General features: G+C 40.6%; 1 protein-coding gene across 1 annotated transcript; it reads left to right on the top strand.

Annotated features, from left to right (window-relative positions):
- Nucleotides 1–432: 432 nt before the first annotated feature.
- Nucleotides 433–22,216, top strand: POLR1D (RNA polymerase I and III subunit D). Its single transcript, XM_071736490.1, has 3 exons — nt 433–594; nt 11,745–11,819; nt 20,835–22,216. Exons 1-3 carry the CDS (start codon nt 569–571, stop codon nt 21,118–21,120), a joined length of 387 nt encoding a protein of 128 aa, XP_071592591.1. The 5' UTR covers nt 433–568; the 3' UTR covers nt 21,121–22,216.
- Nucleotides 22,217–23,831: the final 1,615 nt, after the last annotated feature.

Consider the following 23,831-nt stretch of genomic DNA (forward strand, 5'->3'; position numbering starts at 1 on the left):
TGCCCTGCCCTGCCCTGCCCTGCCAGCAGACGTGTCGCCGCCCGCCCAAGCCCCGCGGTCTTGCCGGGGGACAAACCCCGGGGGTTCCGCCGCTGGTGGAGCCAGCAGGTTTCCTCCCTCCACTCTGGAGCTACCGACGAGCCCACTCCCGCCCGTTCCCGGTCAGCCACGAGCGAGAGAGCGCTGACAACCCCACGCTTCTTTCCGCCGGCGCGAAGCCCGCAGCCCTCCCGCCCCGGTACAGAAGTTTATAGTGGGTCCCGTTGGGGTGCAGTGGAGCTGGCAGGAGCCCACCTGGCCGGTTCATTCTCCCTATTGGGGTATCGAGGTAGAAGGGAGGGGGGGGAGGGAGAGTGCTGCCGCCAGAGCCCGGAGGGGTGTGGCGGCGGGCCCGCTCGCACCGCCCCGGCTCCGCCTCCGCCGGGGTCCTCGCCATCCTCTGCGCTTGCCCCGGCGTTCTGCTCCGCCCCGAGCAGGGCCGCGATTGGGGCATGGCGTCGGCCTCCGCCTGAGGAACAGGGCCGTAGTAGGAAACGGGGGCGCCGTCCCAGGCTCTCTCCGCGCCACGATGGAGGAGGACCCGGAGCTGGAGAGGTGAGGGGCGGGTGGGAGCGGCTGAGCGGCCACACCAGGGGCTCGGCGTCGCCTCCCTCCCCGCAGGGCCCGGGACAGCACTGGTCTGAGGCCGGCTGAGATGTGCTCCTGGGTTCTGCGGAGCGAGGGGCGGACTGTGGGGCCCTGCGCGGGCGGCCGGGGCGCAGCGCTGCGCGGCGGTGTGCTCTGCGGCTGACGGCCGCCCTGGGACGGGCCTTTCCCGGTGCGGGGCCTCGGGTGTTAGGTGTGAGGCCGCGGGAGGGCCGGGCGGTGGCGTGGAGGGAGGGCCCCGATCCCGGCCCGGCCCCCCGGGGCCTCCTCCCCGCGGCAGCCCCGCGGGAGGAGGTAGGAGAGCTCCGGTGGGGTGTGCAGTAGAAAATGCAGCTTCCTACATCTATAGAAGAAGAAATCTATTCGTTTATTAAAAAAACCAAACAAACAAAAAAACCCAACAAACAACAATTACTCTTGCGATGTAGGCGGGTACAACTTAAAACCAAGATTGAGAAGCATTAGGTGACACATCTCTCATCAATTATAAATGGGTGATGAGGTGTATGCGGTAAAATTAAAAAAAAAAAAAAAAAAAAAAAAAAAAGGTTAAACTTGTGTTCTTGTAAGTTTTGATTTTCAGTGTTGGAGATCGGCCAGCTGACTAGTTTTTAAAATCTGTTACTCGTATGGAATAATACAGAATGCTTGGTTTCTTGTCCCCTTTTTAACAAAAAATAAAATTATTTTCTACTTTGCATTTCCCTAGGACAAGGGATCTCATGTTGCCGTGTGTACGAAGTCACAGAGTTCCCAAGCAAACACTTAGGGTTAAAACGCAGATTTCTGTCATTAGCTACTCAACCACAGCAGGCCTCACTTTTGTGCTAGAAGTAGACTTTAGGTGTTTATAATACCGAGTTTTTAATAATATTATTTGTAGTTCTTGTGTGTGTGTGTGTATATATATATATATATTTTTTTTTTTAAGCTTGTTTGTTTGTAACTGCACATTTCTTGTTAGACTGATGACCACAGGCTTTCTGAACTGTGCTCCCTGTGGTTCTCCCACTGACTTCTAAGAAATCATGCCCAAGAGTGCTTATAGAAAACTTGTTTCTTCTTATATCTAGCAAGCAATTTAATAGGAGAGAAGCTATAACAGTGGGGTGGTGGAAGGGCTAGAGAGCATAATGCTTTCTAAGAGGCCTTTAATGCTTGGTAAGCTGCTTCTGCTCTCAGGTCATCACTTTAATAATTAAAGCTTATTTATATATATGCATGTTATTTTTACTAGTGCCATTTATTTTTTAAACTTTATTTATTGAAAACAAGTTGGAACTATCTTACTGTTCTATGCTGTCTGTCTGCCTACTGCTATTGCCCTGCTGAGAATGTGGGGTCCTCTGGGCAGCTTGGGACATAGCCACTCACTTTACTGCTCTGCAGTCTCCTTGTGTTGCTGCTTCTACCACTGACCAGATTTGAGGGTTTACCCATTTTATATAGGTTCAAGCTGAGTTGGTATTTGCTGTATTTTTTACCATGGCACAGTAGATAATGAGAGTGAAGCTCAATATTACTTAGCAAGTGGTACATGGTAGAGTTCAGCTGTCCAGTTGTCTTCAACCACTGATGCTGTTTACCTCTTTGTGTGTTTGTTTCTGAACACATTATAGGTCCATATACTGTACTTGATGATGATCACTTTCTGTCCACCTATCATCAATTACTTTTTCCCAGCCTCAGCTGTCGTAACAGCTGACTTTACTAGTTGCACCTTGGATTCAGTTCTATTTATGCTATATGCATTTGGATAGAATATTCAGGTGTTTCTTATTCTAGACATGCTTCTCTGTACAGTCATAAAGGGTCTGATACAGGCCTTTCTTTATTCTTTGGTTTGCATAGCAGCACACCCATGGTAGGTTTTTTGTGTAGTTTTTGGTCTCTTTATAATATGGCTTTAGCATACAAGCAGTGGCATTTTTATTCTCTAGCCACCGTGTTAACTATTTTAGGTAGATTTTTTTTTTAGTGTTTGAAAATGTTTTTATATAGAATATTCCCAGTAGTCTCTCTGAATCAGGCTTCTGTTGCAATGTACAAGTCTTAAATAACAGTTAAAGGTTTTTTGTATATGTGTTTATTTTATCTACTAGGAGGGCAAAAAAAGTGTAGCTATTTGTGTGTGTGTGGGTGGGTGTATGAAAGACAAGTCAGTTGTCTTTTTTTTCTTTTTATTATCTAAGGAGAGGTCTCTTCATCTTACTTGTTCTCTTTCGTCCTTACTATCACATTCTGTGTCTGACTTGCTTGACCTTGCATTTGATGTTTTCCTCACATTAACAGGAAGTGATAGCTGCTATTGCAGCTGAATACTAACTAGCAAGTTACACATGACTGTTGTTGCTTACTCTGGATTTTAAAACTCTAAAAGCTGTAAATACCACACCTGTGTAAAGTAGTAATTTTGGCTACATTTTACTGAATTATTTCCTCTGCTTCATCTCACCTGATAGCTTTTGTTGGAACTATGAACAGACATTTTTTTCTTGTGAACTTACTGGTACATCAGTAGACTGATGATCTTAAAAGGTCTTTTCCAACTGGAACTAGCCTGTGAAGACCCAGAGTCTTGAGATACAGTGGGTTTTTTAAAGAAAATTCTAGGCTTAATTCTGTCAATATATAATTAATGGTATTTTAACAGTATTGTGAAGATATGACCCAAGAGTGAGTAGAAAGACAAAAAAAATAAATTACAAATACACTACTAGGATGTTTATTTTGTTTTTGCTGTTAGCATGTGTATTTGCATTTCCTACTTAATTTCTACTAGGTATCCTTGGGAATATTGCAGAGTTCACCATTTTAATCCCAACACAAAAAAATAAACATTAAAAAAAATTCCCTTCCTAAATTATCTTCATGGTTGTTCTGTTTATTTGAAGCAAAGAAAATGTTGTTTCTCTGAGGATGTGAAGGACGTGACTTTGTTTGTGTGTGTCCGAATCTTTCCATAATCCCTTCTGTCTTTCAACAGCTATAAATATTTCACAGCCTTGGATACCATACCTTATTAGAAGTGCCTACGAAGCTTGTTTGAAGCATCATTTACTTGGAATTAAGTGTTTCCTAAGGCAATGCTGCTCTGAATCACAAGGGATGCTATAATTCTGTAATAAGAGGCCTGTAGCTGAGTTGGGAATCAGTGATCTAATATTTTTGCTGCACAGCAACATCCCACTTACACTTTTTACAAGTAAGCTTTGTGCCCTGGAGAAATTAATTAATAGTTCTTAATATTGTTTTGAACAGTTAAAATCAGAGTGTCAGGTTTCAGTATGCCATTCTTAGACTCATGGCAGAAAAGTGGTCTGTGAGATAAAGTTGCTGTGTGAAATGGAGTGGAATGTACACTAATTCAGCTGATGAGAATATCTGCACAGAAGTGAGCTACAAATAGCACTCATGGGACTGATAAATAGAATATTTAAGTAAGTAAGAAGCCTGATTGACAAAGAATGACAGCATTTGAATGCCTGATGTGAAGTGACTTTGCCTTTAAACAAATGTTAGGATGTTTGTGGCACATTTGTACCCTTTTTTTCATTCTTGCTCTTTATGTTGCCTTAGGCTTTATTGCAGTTCATCAGTTTCCTTAGTGTGACCAGGTAAGACAAAGCAGCTTAGAGGAGTTAATTATAAATAACACTGGCCCATTCCCTTATTGCAGAAAGCAGTATCTTTAGTCCTTTACTTGACTGAAGGTCTCAATATTAATTATTCAGATGTAATCAGAATACCAACATCCACTTCTATTTCCAGTTCCATGCATAGTTAAAAATAAGTTGTACAGTCAGCATAAAACTACTCTGAGAAAACTGGTTTTAAAAACTGCTCATTTTTTTTCTTGATCCTGGCAGCAAGCTACAAGACCTAGAGTGACTCAGGAGGTAGGTTTAAGCATCATTTTGGAGACTGCAGTAGCAGAGCAACCTGGCCTTTGAGCTTGAATATTAGTGGTATAGACAGCAGTTATTAATGCTGTGAAGGTCTTTGAAGATGTGTTTGGTAAACACGTCCTTTCTCTGACTCAGATAGATGTTGAATGTGAACACTGCCTTCCTGCTCCAGGTCTGTGCATGTCTGTAGCCACTTGCGTGCTCTGAAGCAATTCCAGTAGATAATTGTTTAAAAGTCCACATCAGGATCTTTAATGAAATGGTGCTGTGGGTGGAGATGTCAGTTAGGTTTTGTGCTGAAAGTTGCCAGGCACACCCAGAGAGGTCTAAAGAGGGACCATGGTGGGTGGGGGAGCCCAAAAAATGCTCAACCTTGGCTTATCTTATGCATGTCTCAGGAGCCACCAGCCCATTAGAGACCCATCTCCATGAGTCCAGAGGAGCATAGGGGCACAGTGGAAGGTCTGAACCCACAGTAAGGACTGAAAGGAATGAGCATCTTCTCTGAGCTTCTCCCAGGGCTGGTTCCAAAAGACAAGCCAGGCCTCCAGGCATGACCCCCATCAAGATGAATCAGTGCTGGAGCAGCTTGTAAGGGTGTTTCTGCCTAGGAGAGTGGGGTACACGAGAAGCACATTTTGAGGTTGCATAAGGCTTATTAAGGGATGTGGAGGGCAGGAAGCAAAGGCAGGGAAAGGGATGGGTTCAGGTGATTTGGGGAGAAGCAAGAGTGGAAATATAGAGGAATAAGGGGATTGAAAAGTCTGGTTGTGTGTAAATAGGCTGCTGGTTAGTAGACTTTTCTGGTATATGTGCCCTGCACCTGATCAGTGCAGTCTGTCCTGTCTTGCCATTTAATTCCTTTCTAAATTTCTTGAATGAGGGAAGAGGGTGTGGAGCAACTGGCGTCAAACCATGACTCAGAGGGACTGTTGTGTCCATGGTGGTACAACTGAAATGAGGGAGTGAGTGCAGGTCTGGATGCCACTGGGACCCTGAACTGGAGGATTGAGTGCCAGCAACTGAGGGCATCTCATGGAATGAGTGAAACTTAAGTGTCAGCCATTGGAGTGGGGCTGGAGACCCATTTGGCTGTGCTGCAGCACTAGAATGAGGTGAGGATGTGTGAGGGAGTACGTGGCTAGCAAAGACCAAGTGAGATCAGTTTATGAGTAAAGGGGGAGCTGGGGAGTAGTGTCCCTCCCTAAAAGCAAGACACCAGAGGAGCTTGCTGTCAGAGGCAGCAGGGAGTCCTGGCCAGTTGCTGGGGGGATGTAGAACCAAGGGCTTTCCCATGGTGAGACACATGTGCCTCTGTGTCCCTCCAGGCAGGACTGCAGTGGGGTTGGGTCCCAGCCAGCTCTGTGTGATGGTCTGTGTCAGCAACTGGGGTTGTGCTGAGACAGTGGGGGCTCCTATGTCTGGTCAGAGAGAAGATCTGTTTGTGCAGATGCCCTGTGTGTCTGTCTGTGATCCGTGTGGCCAGCAGTGTATACATGTGGGGTGTGGGCGTGCCTGTTGGGAGTGGATTTTCAGCTTTGTTACTGGTTGGACCTGGGCTTGAAGTTTGTGGCTGTCTGGCCTTTTGCATCTCAGGTCCAGTGTAATAATGTCTTCCCATGACAGGGTGGTCTATAATTATAAACACTGAGTGGTCTCTGTAGTGACATGGTGTTTTCATTGCTTGTAACTGTATCAGATGTATCTTTTTCATTAAGAGTTATTAATTTTTTCAGTCTATATTTGATCTTCCAATTAAAAATGGTGAAGCTTTTTCCCTGAGTAAAGAATAGAAAACATCCTTGTTTTTTTGTGACTTTGGAGCCTTTGGCATTCTCACAGTATCAGGGCACATGCGTTTGTAATTCAAGGTGTTGTGGTTTATGCAATGGGAGCTTTGTTTTTTGGAACATAGAGGGGAAAATCTAATTCTTCAGAACTGTGAATAGGTCTTGGACCATACTCTTAAAGCTAAAAAACATCACTGCTTATACTTCCATGTTACTGTAATTCTGCAGCTAAGGTTGATTGCTCTGAAAGGGTTGCCACAGCAAGTTTCAAGTGGTGCTTTCTATAAAAGGTGCCAGAATGATGACAGTGTACTTAAATGTGCCCCTCCCCTGTCCCTTTTTTTCCCTCCCATATATCCAGTCCCCCAGTATTCGGGTTCTTCTCATGTGAAAGTTACATGCTGCATTCCCTTTTCTCATGCTTGCTGCTCTTGGAATTGAAGCTGGCAGCCACAGGACTGTCTGTATTGTAACCAAGCTGTAAAAATGAAGAGAGCAAAGAACGTTGAGTCCCAAGAGGCCTCTAAAAGCAAATGTTAAAACCTTGTTTGCATAGCTTTTAAGCTTTTGGCTTACTTGTGTATGGGATATAAGTTCAGTGAGTGGAAACATTATTTCAAAGAGGATCTGAGCATTTTTTCATTTGTCTGTGCAAGTCAGGAGGACTTCGTAAAGGTGCAGTGAATAAGTGATGTTGAAAGACCAATATTGGGAAATAATATTTAATAAGAAAGGAAGGTGTTGACTTATAAGGCTGCCAAGACAGATGCCAAGTCAGTCTGATATTTGCTATCATCAGTGTAAAATAAACTTCGTGCATACTTAATTGCTTATAATTCTTACCTAGGTTCATAGAATTGGTGTCAACCATATTAATTTATTACAGTTTCCCCTAAAACTGAATCACAGCTGTTTAAAAATGTGTGTGCATGTGTGTTTTATTAGTGCTTTGTAGCTCAGATACTTCGATTTATGATTTTAATTATAAAATAACGACAGATACCATGGCTTTAAATCTGCCTCCTAGTCAGATTCCTCAAAACAACCACTAAGTTTGTTAGCTGGTGAGTAAAAATAAGACTTTGGTGGTTTTTTTCCCCTCTTTCCTCTTTATCTGACATTCTGTTTGCAGGCTCAGCACAAGCTTTTATAAAGGCCACGTGTTCCTGCTGTCATCACTCTAAATTAGTGCAGGCTGCTCAGGTAGCAAATTCTGGATCTGGACAATAAACAAATTTTGCCATCATTTCATGGAGACCTGTGTATGCAACATCTCCCACAGTCCAGTGGTAAAGCCTGTGGTTTTTATCCTTTTTTGTTTGTTTGTTCTTGGCAGTAGCTGTCCCACTGCTTCTACCTGGGAAGGCAGCAGTAGCTGGCAAGGCTCCTGACACTGTACTTAATATCTAGGTGCAGGGAACTCAAAGAGGTGACAGCTTACCTGGACAGGTAACTCAGTTTCCATGAATGCCCATGCTATGACTGGATATGCAACGTGTCCTTGTGTCCCATGTGGGGTAAAATAGCAGATGAGATGTATGTTTACAAAACCAAGATTTGTTGTAGATAGTAAAAGATCTTTAAAATTGGACAGATTGGGTTACCTGAATGTTAGGACATAACAAAATAAGGAACCTTAACAATAGAATTCCCAAATAACTGAGTAACTATTACAAGAAGACTACTAGTTGGAGTACTAGCAACTTCCTAATAATTCTTATACTAGATCTAGAATAATAATTAAAAGAATACCTGAAGGCCATGTAGTAAAATAATATTGCAGTCTTCTCTCTTTTGTTTAAAAGGCTCCTGAAGTTTTAAAGTTCCAAAGCTTAAAAGTTAAAGCTTTCTTTAAGATTCAAAGCTAGGTAATGATGATATAAATAAGAATTTGTATATAGGGATTTGATATTTCTAACCCTTTTTCTGGGTGCTGCAGCGCATCCCTTTCAACCTCCTGAGGAGTAACCACTCTGCAGGCATCCTCACTGGAGGGAAGAAGTTTGACCACACTTTGTAGGGAAAGTGTACAGAAGTTCCTCTGATCAAAGATGGGACCAGGCTTTTCTAGAATAATGTGATTGGCTGCTGTCGCTTAACTACTTAGCCATCCTCAAAATTCCCTGTCAGACAACAAAAGGGAAACAGAAGTAAGAAGAAAGCCTTTTTTTTCACCAAACTCTTCTGTTTATCTACCTGTTCTCCTTCTGTCTCCATCTGGCCTAGCTGTGGCTAAGCTGACATCCACGTTCTTCAACGCAGAAGAGCAGCTGGTGTCAGAGACATCAACTTGGCCTTCTATTTGTATTTTCAAGATTGTTACCAGTTCAGAGCCTGTTATGCCCTTTGCTTTTCCATGGGGACCAAACAGTTCCAGGCTGGGAGCAGTGAAACTGAGAGGCAGAGAGAAACTGAATCACAAAGGAAAACTGAGGCAGAGTGTCCTGCTACACCTTGCAGTAAAATGTATGCTTAAAAAAGGACATAAAGATAATATTAACAAGAAACCTTAAACCAGTGCACCATTAATAGATTTGTGCACAAAGAAGCAATACTACAGGTTTTGGTGCATTTCTCTGTTAGTGATTGAGTGGAAGTCTTGGAATGCTTTCCTTTGGAAAATTCTTCAAATGCAAATTCTTAAAGAAAAATGTTGTGACCTGTGAGTATTTGCATGTCTGTCTGGCATAGATCTTGGCTTTTGCTGGATGGAATAATTGCTCCCTGGACAAAGGAATCTATCAACTTAAGTTGATAAAGAATTATTTATGTTGTTTGAGAATTTGTGACTGAGTCTGGAGGCTTGTTTAGGAATCTTTAACTCAGATATTGCTTGCTTGAAATTACTATGAAGTAAGGAAGCTGTTCCATGATAGCTGGTTGTAAGTATAAACAATGAAAATTATATTCAAGCAGAACTGCAAACTAGCTGTAGAAAGTGTAGCTGCACTTTGGTGTGTTCTGTACTTGCACTTATTTAGCACCAATTTCTTTTCTGTTGCCAGGGGAAAAAAAGGGATGCCAAAAGCAATGCAGACAGAAGAAAAAACATGTCTTTCTTTTTAAAATGTCACCAGCCTATCCTAACAAATGTACAAATCCACCATCACAAATGTGAAGGGAGCTGGTAAAGGCTTATTTTAAGGCCATAACAAACTGGAGGAAGTTAGATCTAGACTGACAGATGTAGGCAGCCAGATAACTGTGTAGCATTTTCTCACTGGCTACTGAAGGAAATTCTGTGCTGCTTATTTCCATTTTGTGCTGTGCACATGTAGTGTATGCATTTAAAGCTCTAGTGTTTTCTATGTAGACTTTAACAACCTAAATGATGATAAACCACTCTATTAGATGTTTAAAGTCCAGAATTAACTCGTTAGATCTTCACATGGACCTGCCATATAAATTGTTTTCCTTAGACATGCTTCTGCTATTAGATAATGGCTCTTGATTTCTCTAGTCTCATCTTAGGCTTGACAGCAAAATTGATACTCAGGATTATTTTTAACTTTTTTAACTTAACACTTTTTTAACTTGTCAGCATAGCAAAATCCTGCTATGCTGACAGTACTGAAACAACATGATGGGACACGTCTTTCTTGCAGTTTGATTTGAAGTGTGTTGTCAGTTACCTTTTCTGCACAGGATACACATGCTCTTGCACTATCAAGATCACAGAATGGCTACAGTTGGAAGGGACCTTAAAGATCATTTAGTTCCAGCCCCTCTGCTAGACCTGGTTGCTCAAGGCCCCATGCAACCTGGCCTTGAAGCAGCCACAATTTCCTGGGGAAACCTGTTCCAGTGTCTCGCCACCCTCACAGGAAATAATTTTTTCCTAATGTCTAAACTAAGTCTCCCTTCGTCAAGTTTTAAACCATTTCCCCTTGTCCTCTCTGTAAAAAATCCTACCCCAGCTTTCCTGTAGTTGCCTTTTGGATATTGGAAGGTTGCTATGAGGTCACCTTGGAGCCTCCTCCAGGCTGAACAACCCCAATTTCTTTAGCCTGTCCTCGTAGGTGCTCCATCCTTCTGTTCATTTTAGTGGCTCTCCTCTGGACACGTTCCAGGAGCATTGAACATGGTGATTGTGTTTCTCATGTAGTCCAAATGCCAGCAGCCATTCTGAAACATCATAGCTGGGAAAGGTAAACAATAAATACCCTCTCTATTGCCTCCTACCTTCAGTTCCTCAAGCTTTCAGTCTTACCATATCAGTGTTGTTAATGCTTAGCTTCATATACTGGGTATCGTGGCCAGGTGCATAGCTTTCCTTTTCTGTGTGTTGCAGGTATGTTTGACATGTATAGTTTCTTAGAGTTAATTAACCAGATTCTTAGTTTATGCATTCAATTTATATAATAAATGGCTCACATTATCCTGTAATTTGTTTTCCCATTAACTTCAATCAACTGCTGTAGAGCAATTACTTAAGTTTTATTTGAGATTGAAATTAAATTGTAAAGAAAATCAGAAGACTAACATTACAGAAGTTACCTATAATTTGCATAATTTAAGTTCCCCAATGACTTTTTATGCGAGCATAGCTATTTAATTGCTTTAGTGTTGGTCTGGCCCAATTGTTCTAGAAGATACTTACATGTAAATGTTGGTCATTTTGGATAGTGGTGGAAGTCACAAATACATGACTTCCAGTGTTTCACAAAGAACTGGCAGTTGCAGTGATATTTTTATTTTTATTTTTATTTTTATTTTTATTTTTATTTTTATTTTTATTTTTATTTTTATTTTTATTTTTATTTTTATTTTTATTTTTATTTTTATTTTTATTTTTATTTTTATTTTTATTTTTATTTTTATTTTTATTTTTATTTTATTTTTATTTTATTTTTTTATTAATTTTTTATTTTTATTTTTTTATTCTTATTTTTATTTCTTTATTCTTATTTTTATTTTATTTTTATTTTATTTTTTATTTTTTATTTTATTTTATTTTTTTATTTTTATTTTTAAAATTTTTAAAATTTTTTTAAATCTGACTGCTTGCTGTTTTGCTGCTGTTATTTAACTGTGCTCAAAGTAGGTCTGCTGTGGTTGAAAGACTTTAGGAAGAACCTAGGTGAAGTGACAGCAGGGAAGAGCATTCCCAAGGTGAAATGATAGGGACTGGGCTTTCCAGTATAGCACATCAGCATTACACATTTTATTTCTACTTTTCAATTCGTGTCACAATTTTTTTTTTAATAGCTTTTTGTATGTCAGTGTTTCTTATAATCTTGGTGCATAGGAATCTGAATTACCTTAATAAAAAGAGTCAAAGTGATTGTTAGTGCTTAATTCATTACAGTGGAAAAGCTCTCCACTTTATTGACTGATGTGGATAAGGTGCCAAGTTCCTGTGTTCTGTAAGTGGTAACTTTTTTCTTTTACTCATATTTAGGAAAGCTGTGGAAGAGTTGCTTAAAGAGGCAAAACGTGGGAGAACCAGAGCTGAAACAATGGGAGCTATGGGTTGGTAAGTTGTGCCAAGAGGAAATGAATGCTATGACTGATGCCAAAATAAATTAACATTTAGTGCGTGATAGCTGTGTCTGCCTTTTAATTTGCTTCATGGTCAAATAACTTGTCTTCATCCAGATAGTGATTTTCTGGGCAAAAATTTAAGTTGAGATAAAAAAGAAGCTGAAGTAAATTCTTCCTGCATGGAATTGCTTGTTGAGGTCAAAGCAATCAGAAAACTGAGAGTAGCTTCTGTGATAGTGTTTCCTTGTAATAGATGGATTTGCAAAGCTTGTTTGGAACCTTATGAGGTTTTTAAAATGGGGTAGCTTCAGTGTACATGTACTTGCATACTGGCCACATGTTACTGGGTTAGATTCTGTTTAGGTCAGAAGAATTCATAGCCTGACAAACCTAAAGGCTTACAATGATAAAAATAATAAATGATCCTCTAGTAGAGAATCCATGTGTAAATTGCAGCCAAAAACTAACTCAACATATAATCCAGTTTTGGAAGGATATATTTTTAATACAAAACAAAAAAAAAAATATTTAAACCCAGGGACTAATTTGTATTTCAATCTTAAGTGAAATACAGTATTAATTCTTAAATGCAGTATTTCAGTTTTTACAGCTAGATTATTATGGCATGTAATTGCAATTAAAGAAGTAATAACTGGCTTAGAAGAGTCATTCAACTTGAAATAATGTAAATGACTTTGATAAGAAGCAAGTGGGTCTAGGGATGTGCATACAAGTAGTGCACCAGTTGACTGTATTAAACTCATTTGTAAATATGGTTTGGCTTCCTCCATCAACAGTATTAAAAGATAAGCCTGCATGTTTAATGAAGTTCTCAGCTGATATCTTGGCTGTTTGAAGCGCTTTGAAGAGATTAAAATAGTGTCTTGGAAAAAAGCTAATTCTTTGTTTTCTAAACAAGTTTTGGGATTTTCTTACATTTTATCCAGTATTTGTGCTAGGGGTGCAGTTTACATCCTGGATGTTGAAACAGTTAAATTGATTTAGTCCCTAGAGTGATTATAGCTATACTGATGAGCAGGCTTTTACCCTGTCAGCCTTACCAAATGGACAGGGAAAACCAGTACAGATAATTAGCACTGGGAAGTGTTGCATACATCCAGTTACTGTGAGTTTGCAATTCCAGATATGGAGACTGAGGATTTCTGTTGGGAGATAGCCAAGTGTCTCTGTGCAACTTCCACTGCCACTTGTGCAGTCAGGAATACGTTCCAGAAGTCTGTTTGGATTTTGGCTTCTGGCTCTGGCTACTACTTCTTCCTTGTCTGTAAAAGAATAGTGGTCCTGCTCAGCTGGCTGTGATGATCAGCTCAGGGTAACATGCAGTTTGCCAAAGCCTGATGCCTGAGACCTTCCAGAGGAGGGGCTGGATAGACCAGGGCTGTGTTAACTGTGTAGGAGGAGAGGATTGTCAAGAAGGCTTCAGGCAGGAAGACTGTTGACATAAAAGGATTGGTGTGATGATATCCTGAAATTAGTCTGTTGAAGTAAGGATCTTTTCAACTGCAAAGGAACATGAGAGTAGCTGTACTGGATCAAAAAAAGGATCCATCTCTGCAGTGCCTTGTCTCCATCAGGGGCCAATAGCCAGAGCCTAGGAAAAGGAGGAGGAAAAGTACAGGAAAGTAGCCTTGTTTCCTTAAGGTACTGTCCTAATTTTGGACAGTCTGCAGCTCAGGATATCCTGCATTCAGAGATGACTTTTTTTATATATGATGCTTCTCTAGGAATTTTTCCCTCTCTGAATTTATCCTTACAGAGACTGGTAGTGATCCTGTTTGTCACAAATCTGCTGCTGTAGAGTTTGGCATAGTCTGGTGTACAGCTGTTGTGTGGCCATAAGGAAGGTGTAAAGCCCTCCATGGGCAGACTCTAAGTCAGTCTTTGGTGTCTAGTTCTACAAGTGCAAGACACAGAACATTAGACAGAAGCTGCCACTGTTCTCTTCCATGTAATATTTTTCATACCCTAGTGTGCTGTTCTGATCCTTCTGAAATGGCCCAGCAGCTAGGTATTGTGTGTACACATAAGAGATGAGATAACCAGTAAGGTATTGGGAAGGAGTTGGGTATCCAGCAAAATGCTATGGGGTGTAACTGGTGTTATGGTAAAATCTGAAGGGCTTCAGAAATTAAGTCTAGGACTGACATGTAACCTTGCAGCTGTAAACTACTAGAAGGAAGGTAGCTGCTCCTCTGAGCTTTGTGGATATCAAAGAAAATTGGCAGAAAAGTTAGTTCATGCAGATGTATATTCATAGACCAAACCCAGGAAAGCATAACTGGTAGAAGCAAAGAGACAAGGTCATCTCCAACTTGGCTAAAAGCACAGTCTTAACAGGTAAAACACAAAACCTTCCTTCCTTGCCAAACTCAAAATACTTACAGGTGTGTTTCATGAGGACTTCTGGGATTTCCTTAGCCCTTTGTCAGAGGAGTCCTGGAGAAGAGATGGCAAACCCTGGAGACATCTAGTGTAAGGTCATCAATCCTGCATTGGCCCTGGATAGTTGAAGCAACTCGGCCTATGAAGAAAAGATATGTTCTGCCATCTGTCTTTGGGTAAGGAGAAGCAGAGGTTGCTACTGCTCATACTTCACTGATTCCAGTTTATGTTGATCTCCAGCACTTGCTGGATACTGGGAAATAAATTTCTGAAGTCAGTGGCACTTGATAGAAATTGGTTAAAGGGAGATGTGTGGGGAGGTGACATTACTGGGGAATTATATTGTGCATACCAGTACAAAGGAGTAGTGTCTCCTGGTGGGTGTTGATGGAAACAAAAGCTTAGCCAGCAAGCCTCTGAACACAGTTTTGGGACTGCTTTCAGTGCCAAGCCACTGCTTCATTACTGTCCAGAGTGATTAGTTCTCCATAGCTTGAATGCACTGCCTGAAGAAGTTTCCCAAGCACCTCTAGCTCAATTTTTGCTGTCTGCTCATGTGAGATGGATAGCCAGCAGCTGCTGTTTCAGCCTGAATTGCAAGCAGCCAAGCCTGACTGGTAGAGAAAAAATGTACCAAGTATTCATCATTCAGTCTGATACAAAGACTCAGCCTTGAAATACTGGATGGTGTTACTAATATTCCAGTTTGGGAACGTTTTAGCAGTGTTACATTGTCTTCCAGGTTTGCTGTGGATTTCATTGTTGCTGCAACCTGTGGGGATTAGATGGCAGTAGAAAAAGGGCCTGTCCCAAACAGGGAGGTTGATGGTGATACCAGGCAAGAGTGTATGCAGGAAGGAAAATTATCTGAAACTGCACATGGAGCAGCTGCCGTTATTGCCAGTGGCCTGCATGAGCTCTTAGTTGATTTAGAGTCTAAGCTCATTGGCCTCCATGCTCTCAGGACTGATTAGATTGTAAGTATCCAGATCCATGGAAACTTAATGCAAGAAATACTGGGTATGTGATTTTGTGTGGATCTCAAGATTACTGAGTCTCCAATATTGACTTGTTCCTTTGATTTCCTCAAGATTCTGGCTCTCAACACTACAGTATTTCTAATTCCTGCAGTTTTCCTTTTGTAGGTACTTACTGTCCATATGATTCTTGCTGGGGATCTCCCACATCCTTATGAGATACCACATGTTGTAGATCTTGATGCTGATGTTTGTTTCAAGCATTAGTGGCACTAACCAGAAGTAAGAAGATGTGTGAGAGAGGAGTAAGGAAGGCTCCTCTTCTGGAGGTGTCTTAATCCTGCAAGTTTTGAGAAAAGCAGAGCAGAATCTAGGGTTGACTCTCAGTGGTGCTGCTGTGATGCTGGACTTAAGGGATGAGAAAAGACATGAGCAGCTGTTGGAAAGTGAACATTTGAAGGGACAGCTGGATCCCAGGATGGGAAGTTGTGGACAAATAGTGTAAGAATATCTAGAACAGTTGGATAAATGTATCCTTGATTCATCAGATGGAATAAAGCTGTAAGGTATTGGGATTTCCATTTTATGTCTAAGTAAAATCCAGCTAAAAGCTCAGCTTTCCTTAAGTGGTTTTGTTGGCCCCATGTACATGCATAAGCTTCTTAGAGCAGTAGAGTTAGGTCCCTTTTTAAGGGGTTGTTCTGCTTTAATGAAGAAAAGCATTTTAAATGCCACATAAGCTACTGTTTGGACAAGTTCTAGAGGTTTGTTGTGGTTTGTTTTTTTTTATTTCCCCCAGTGTGTAAGTCTGGTGCTCAAAGATGCTAAGTGAGCTAAGACTGAATGTAATTCTCTTCTTGGCTTTAAAAGCTTACCTAAAATATGATACAGAAAATTAGATATTTTAGGATGGTTTGTTCAGCTTCGCATTGTAAGAGCAGATAAAGTTCCAAAAGTAGGATAAATTTTGGATGCATTATTTTTCTTAATCCTATTGTAAGGCAATCCTAAAATAGTTTTGTTCCTATATATTGCTTTCTGTTCAGTATCAAATGTGTTAGTCTGAAGTACTGTGGAATACAAAATAACAAAGATGAGGCCAAAGGGTTTGAGAGCTGCAAAATGTTGTCTTCACTCTTGTCTTTGAATGAGTTACACTGCAGAAATGCTGCACTGTAATTCCACTTCATCTCTTTCATTTGAATGTGGAGAGTAGGAGAAACAGAGTACAGGCAGGTTGCAAAGGAAATACATTAAAATCTTGTGATAAGACCACAGGTTCCCACCCAAGGTCCTGACAGCTGTATCAGCTGCCAAGACCATACATAAAAGCTTGCAGGGGATCCTCTTGTGAGATCCCCTGTGAAAGCTTAACAGCTTGGATTAGTTGGCTTGGCAAAACAACCTTTTTATTATTATTATTATTTCAATCATTCTTCTGCTAAGTACGATATTTTCCATGACAGTTTGGAAGTGGTAGAAATATACTTTAAAGTTCATTCATAATGTACTGTGTTTCCAGGAAAGATCTGATTTATGCTGTGTGCTGAGGCTGACTATGCCAAGCCTCTTTGTGTCCAGTTGCTCAGCAGAGAAAAGACTGTGGGTCATGGCACTCTGCTCTTGAGTCTGAGATGGTGTCAGCATATTTCACTGTTATGAACTTGGATGGTTCACTTCTGTACTGAACTGCACTGCTACACTTGATGACAGTATTGGCTGGAAATTCTGTGTTTTGGCACTGAATTTGGCTTAAAATGTACTAATTAGTTAAGATTTGACCTATGTTTGCATTAACAGATTTAATATTTTTTTTTCTTGCTCAAAAATGTGATGTTGATATTTCACCATTGCATGGTGGAGATATTTTGGGGGGAGGGGGGTGGGGCTTACCTGTGGAGGGGGATGAGGTTCTTTTTGGGAAGAATAACTTGGTTAAGCTTAATGGAGCTTACAAACCAAAAAGTAAACCATTACATTAAGTGAATACATTGCTACAGAACTGGAGTCTGTTTTGTAGATGAGTGCTCTAGAACTGCAGGCTGCATGCCTGCTCTGGTCACACCTGCAGCTCGCTTCAGGCAACCTTCAGTTTGGAACTTTAATGTTCTTTTAATATGTGTTTTGTTTTATTCTTAATGAAACGCTTTTAAAATCTGTTCTTTGGCACTGTTCACTGGTCACCAGTATTGCATTCTATGCCCTTTAGAGCTTACCTTGAGGTCAAAACTGTCTTTGAGTTGAGTGTTGTGGGATTAGACCTACAGCTAGCAAAAGGCTTGTGTCTGGGCACATCAACCGTAGAAGTGTTCTGCAATTTTCTCACTGTTAGAAATTATCTCAAAATTTATCAGGGGATTATTATAGTCCATCTTTAGTCTTCACAGTCCCATATATACCATGGATATATGTAAACATTATGGGCTTGTATGCATGGATGTGTAATAGAGCATGTGCCATACATGTCATTTAGGGTGTGCAGGCAGAATTTGCTTTGTTGAAGTCTGAGGTTGCTAACTAAGCACTAAGAAAGCCAGTGGGGTGCTGGGTTGCATCAACAGAGTCATCACCAGTTCATTGTTAGTTCAGTTCTGCTCTCCACTATTGACACATGTGTATGGGCTGGAGAGGGTCCAGAGAAGGACCACAAAGATGATCAAAGGACTGGGAAGCCTGCTGTGCAAGGAAAGGGTGAGAGAACTGGGTTTGTTTAGCCTGAAGAGAAGAAGGCTTAGGGGGAGGCCATGTTCTCGTGCTTAAAAGGTTGTTTCCAAGAAGATGGTGACTCCTTGAGTTGCATGAAAAAGATGAGGAATAACAACTTTCTCCTGAGGACACCATGATTTGGCATCAGAAGATAATTTTCACTATGAGAACATTGGACATTGATATAATCTCCCCAGGAAAGTGGTGGATTCCCCAACACTGGATACTTTAATGACTCAGCTTACCCAAGGTGCTGGGCCATCTCATCTAAATAGTGTTCTTACCGAGGGACCTGGGAGTCTGGATTGACAGGAAGCTGAACATGAGCCAGCAGTGTGCCCAGGTGGCCAAGAAGGCCAATGGCATCCTGGCCTGTATCAGGAACAGCGTGGCCAGCAGGTCCAAGGAAGTGATTCTGCCCCTGTGCTCAGCACTGGTGAGGCCACACCTCGAGTCCTGTGTCCAGTTCTGGGCCCCTCAGTTCAGGAAGGATATTGAGGTCCTGGAGCAGGTCCAAAGGAGGCAACTAGGCTGGTGAAGGGACTCGAGCACAGATCCTATGAAGAGAGGCTGAGGGAGCTGGGGTCGTTCAGCCTGGAGAAGAGGAGGCTCAGGGGAGACCTCATCACTCTCTACAACTCCCTGAAAGGAGGTTGGAGCCAGGTGGGGGTTGGTCTCTTTTCCCAGGCAACTCTCAGCAAGACAAGAGGGCACGGTCTCAAGTTGTGCCAGGGGAGGTTTAGGTTGGACATTAGAAAGAATTTCTTTACTGAGAGGGTGATCAAGCATTGGAATGGGCTGCTCAGGGAAGTGGTGGATTCTCCGTCCCTGGAGATATTTAAAGAGAGACTGGATGTGGCACTCAGTGCCATGGTCTGGTAACTGCAGTGGATCAAGGGTTGGACTTGATGATCTCAGAGGTCCCTTCCAACCCAGCCAATTCTATGATTCTATGACCAGATGATCCCTGAGGTCTTTCCAACTCAGTGTTCTAGGAGTACAATATGACTGATGTTTTTCTTCAGTGTTGTAAGTTACTGCTGCTCCATGAAAGCTGCTTGCTGCTGTTCCTGTATGATGGTAAAGTAATGGCATGTCCTGGCTGAGTCTGAAGCCCTGCATTTCTTGTCAGTTTTCATTCTTAGTATAGTTCAGACAGCACTCAGCCTGCCAAAAAGAAATAAATACTTAAAATGAATTTATTTAGGGCAGATTGTCTCATTCTAGTGCTTTATATATTAGTGCTCAATCAATATATTAGCTCTTAAAACAAAACCAAGAGGATGTGAAATAGTTTTTCACTTGGAAAGCTGCCCTCCTTGGTAGGAAGTGTTGAGATCCAGCAGTTTAATTCTGGCATAGGACATACAGAGGATGTAAATGTTGCCTGATTTGTGTTATACCTTGAGCATAACCTATGCCATGGCATGTGCACAGCTGATGTAGCTTGAAGTAGAAACCCTATTCAATAGACATATATTAGCCTTGCATTGATACAGCTAATGGATAAATACTGTCTCCCTAGTTTACAAAACAGCTATACCAGATGTACAGATTTAGACTTGGTTTTAATGTGGGGCTTTTAAAAGTGGGATTTGAGCAAAACGGTGTAGAATTATATGCAGAAAGTTTAGAAGAAGAAACAAAAAAAATCCAGTTATGCTGTAGAAATTTGTCAGGAAGTACCTAGCAGAAATAAAAGTGTGGCTGTCTTATGTATACTTCGAAAATGACTCATAAGTTCATTGAGAATTTAGGACAAGAACAATTACCAGTAATTACCAGTATGCTGACTTGAAGAAAAACACCACAATAAATGCCATGCCTAGTTACAAGTCAGGAAATATACTAAATAATCAGATGAGATCTTCGTTACAATTTTCTTGTTCTGATACCTCAGTTATTCAGAGGTGTTGAAGTTTTTTACATGGTCACAGTACAGTTTCTGCACTTACACAAAATATTCAAGAAGATTGATCTATCTTATTGCTGTGGTGTTTGGCTTTATTGACTCTGTAGTTGATTCAGTAAGTGGCACTGTGATCTCCAACAGTTCTGCTCTTTTAGAGTAATCCTGTAAGTTTCTTCATTAGTGTGCAGACTCAAAGATGTTATGAAGACAAAAGCTCTTACCATAAACAAAGTGATATCTGCTTACTACAGAAATATATTCAAACTTTTTTTCTCATTCCCTTTCAGAGGTGATAAATTTGAAATAAGTGGCACACAACTGATATCAGCAAGATAAATAAAATGTAGAGTATTGCTTTACTGAAACTAGCTGATAAATCATGTGCAAAAATATTATGCCAAATTATGTGCAAAAGCATTAAGCTGCAAGAGGAGAAAATGAGAAACAATAGAAAGGAGTTGGATAAGTATCCTTTCTGTTTTAGAAAACGAAGTAAAATATTTTGTTTGTTGGTTGCCCAAGATAAGGTGTGCCTCCTGTGTCTGTTTTATTACTACAGCTGTTCTGGTTCTTCATGCAATTTTATCTTTTTACTTTCTAAATATCCCAATTCATTAAATAATGCTGGCTTAGTAGGTCAGACTGTGTAAACCATTCTGATTTAACTTAGAATATACTATTAAATATTTGATTCCTGAATATCTAAGATAAGCACTTTTAACCTTAAAATATATTGTCATCCTCTAATTCCCTCTGCACATGCTACCTTGTGAAAATCATGTGAATTTTCACTCTATTGGAAGAAAATAATTTTCATCCTGTTGAGAGTAAGATAAGAGAACAGAGACAACCTTGAGCATATCTTTTTCTGTACTGAGAGTTTACACTAGGTGGCATGCAAGGAAAGCCAAAAGCACAAACCTGTCTTAAAATTATAGAAGCAAAAATCTCAGACTTGTTTCAGGACGTTTTTATCTTGCCTTTTGACGACTTTTAAATGTCTTTACAGGTTGAAATGTCCTCTTGCTGGTACAAATAAAAGATTTCTTATTAATACCATCAAAAACACGTTACCATCACAGAAAGAACAAGACCAAGAACGTGAGCAGAAGGAAGACAGTAAGGAGCCTGAGCCAAACAAAAGCAGGAAAGAAGAAAAACCCAAGAAACGCAGAATTCATCCATACACTCCCAGCTTTCAGTCCAGGAGGAGAGTCAGCTATTCTCCTCCCAGGCACCGAAACAGGAACCAGCACACAAAGGAGAAGCATGAAAAGCGATCAAGCAAACGATGAGGAGTGGGGAGTGATGAATATGTGTTGTTGCAAGCCAGGAATGTCATTAAGCATTGCACACTGCAGGGGTGTCTCTGATTTTTCAGGAAAAGATGCCCTTCAATATTGAATTTGGAACCAAGTTGCTTGTGTAAGAAGTAACCTTGGGGTAGCTTTAGCGAACCTTTCTTTGGGACCTTTAAGAGAAAAGCAAAGTGCAGAATAAATACTTCATTTGTTTTAGAACAGACCTTTCCCTTTGCTCCATTCCCCTCTCCCCCTCTGACTAAGCTTAGGGTCTTGGTGATGGAGCGTGAGATGTGTGTCACTGTCCAATACAACTCATTTAGTCATGTCACTCTTTTGGAAATAAATTTAAATTAAGCAGAAATCTATTTATTGTGTAAAGTTGACAGAACTTCTTTGCTGCTAAACAATAGAGAAGTTTTGTGTGTTTGGGTTTGTTTAGCTTTACAGAACCTAGAAGAAGGGAAAGCTGGTCAGTGCCTGGCCAAGCTCGTGTGGTTTTTTATGGAATATATAGGTTTGCTTCCTTTAGTATAAAAAAAACAAATTTAAAATGGATAAGACTGGTTTTGCTTGCCAGGAGCAACTATTAGGAATTGTACTGATTTTGCTTGATGTATATTCACAAACCTGTTGTAGATAATAAACATTACCCCTAAAAAGCCATAACTGCAATAATTGTCTCTGTTTAGACTCTACTCTGTAGTAACCTCTAGTAGTTTGAACAGCCTGTTGTCATGGTGCTTTCAAAACAAATCTTGAAGACAAAATTATTTTGCTCTTTGTCCATTGCTAGGAAGTTTCCAAGTAAATGTGTAATCCTAGAAATGCAGAGGTGATGCTTAGAACAGTCAAATGCTCACTTTCCAAGCCTGTGGAAGAGTTCTGTAGGGGTACAGGTGTTAAACTTGTAATGACTTGGAGCACACGTAATACACATCAGCATATTGTGGGTCTCACTTCTCTTTGTGTCAGAATAACAAACTTCTGTGTGAAATATTTTGTATTTCGGTATTCTCAAAAATGACTGTTTTGAACATAGGTTTCTGTTTTTAAGTGTGTTGACAATAAAATCAAAAATGTTCATCAAGTGCTTTGTGGAATTACTGCTTCTGGTGGATTTTTTTTTTTTTTTTTTTTAGCTAACATGGCCTCTTTCCTCTAAGGGACAGCGCTTCATGGTCCTTCAGAGTTGTGTCAGGGCAAGAGTGCCACCTATAGGCTTGTGTACACCTCATCTTGCTGTAAGTACGGTCTCTCATGGAGAGATTATTTTAGCTAGAAGATGGTGAGACTAAAGTGGAAATCTGCCGTGGCTGAATGTTGATACATGAGCTGCAAATTACTCTTCTGAATTATGGGAAGGTAATTAAGCAGGTGGTGAGGCCACCGGTGGCTGCCAGGGTCAGTGCATCCATCCAAGTGTGGGATACTTTTTTATTTCCACTGAGAAGCTGTGGAGTTTCTCTCTTGTCTGGCAGGAACCTTAGCATTGCAGTAGAAGTCCCAGCCTTTCAGAGTGTCCAGTGATTTAAGTGGGATCAAGGAAAAAGTAGTATCTGTGGAGAATGTGGGACTCTCCTTGGTTTAAATGGACAGATATTGTTTGCAGTCCATGTTTTTGCAGGATGTTGCCTTTGTTCTCCTTAATAATCCTTTTTGGAAGGAGAGCACCTATAATTCCAGACAGGCTCTGCTGCAGTGGCACTGCTGGATGGATGTGGCTTTGCAGCAGAGAATTCATCTTGCCATGGGTGAGGATTGGGGCTGGAGATGTTGCACAGGACAAATCCATGGGAATTCTTACTGGTCTGGTTTGCAGTGTTTTGTGTCCTAAGAGCTTTCTGCACTTAGGCCTTCACACACCCCTTTAGGATAAGTGCTGCTGTTGATTCTGTCTTAATTTCAGATGATTTTTGGGTAGGGAAAGTAATTAGAGTATGCTTTCAAAATGCATCTGCATTGTTGATAGAGTGCTTCTGTACTATAAATATTCATCAAAAGGATCTGACATGACCTAAACTGAACAAGCTGGAGAAAGCCTGTGTTCATCAGTGGTGGTAGGTTCAGATCTAATTCTACTTTTCGCTGACAAAAGTGAATATATGTAAATTAGCATTCTTTCTTTGGTTCAGTCCATATTTTAGTCCTGTCTTTTGTAAGTATACATAACAAAAACCTGCTGTTCACTAATTGTTTTAAGACAAATCTTCACCTGCTGATTACTTTTTAAAATCAAAATTAGTTGCATAAAGCTAAATAAGTCTTACATCTGCAGTTGCTCCTATTGTGCAGAACAAATATCATAGTTATAAGGTACCTTAAAAGTAGGATTTAAACCCTGAAACCTAAAGCTGAATGTGACTTTTTAAAGTGCATTTTAACTCCTGTAACTCAGAATACTTTTTAAAGTGCACAGTCCTTAAAATGAGTAAATACATAGATGAATAAAAAGTATGTTCTTAGTTTCATCTTCCCATAGTAGCACGTTGCAGCCTGGTTACATTGGAGGAGAATGCACCTTATGTTAGTGTTGCTCCAGTGATACTTCAAAGGTCTTTTATCTAAGCTACTAATATTTTTATTTCTTTAGTTCCAGTGTGCATTGTATGGACAACAGGTTTTATTCAGGTGAGGGTATTCTCTTACTGTAGCCAGAAGGACTTGTTAGTCAGACTTTATTATTATGTTGGACAGAAATCCCT

Source organism: Heliangelus exortis, chromosome 1 (genome assembly GCF_036169615.1).
Source record: "Heliangelus exortis chromosome 1, bHelExo1.hap1, whole genome shotgun sequence".
Lineage (NCBI taxonomy): Eukaryota > Metazoa > Chordata > Aves > Apodiformes > Trochilidae > Heliangelus > Heliangelus exortis.

What these genes read in the sequence shown, in the direction of transcription:
- POLR1D (XM_071736490.1), top strand. Translation starts at nt 569, where the DNA reads ATGGAGGAGGACCCGGAGCTGGAGAG. An exon ending in GAGGACCCGGAGCTGGAGAG is followed by an intron (nt 595 to 11,744) that starts GTGAGGGGCGGG and finishes ACTCATATTTAG; the next exon opens with GAAAGCTGTGGAAGAGTTGC. An exon ending in ACAATGGGAGCTATGGGTTG is followed by an intron (nt 11,820 to 20,834) that starts GTAAGTTGTGCC and finishes ATGTCTTTACAG; the next exon opens with GTTGAAATGTCCTCTTGCTG.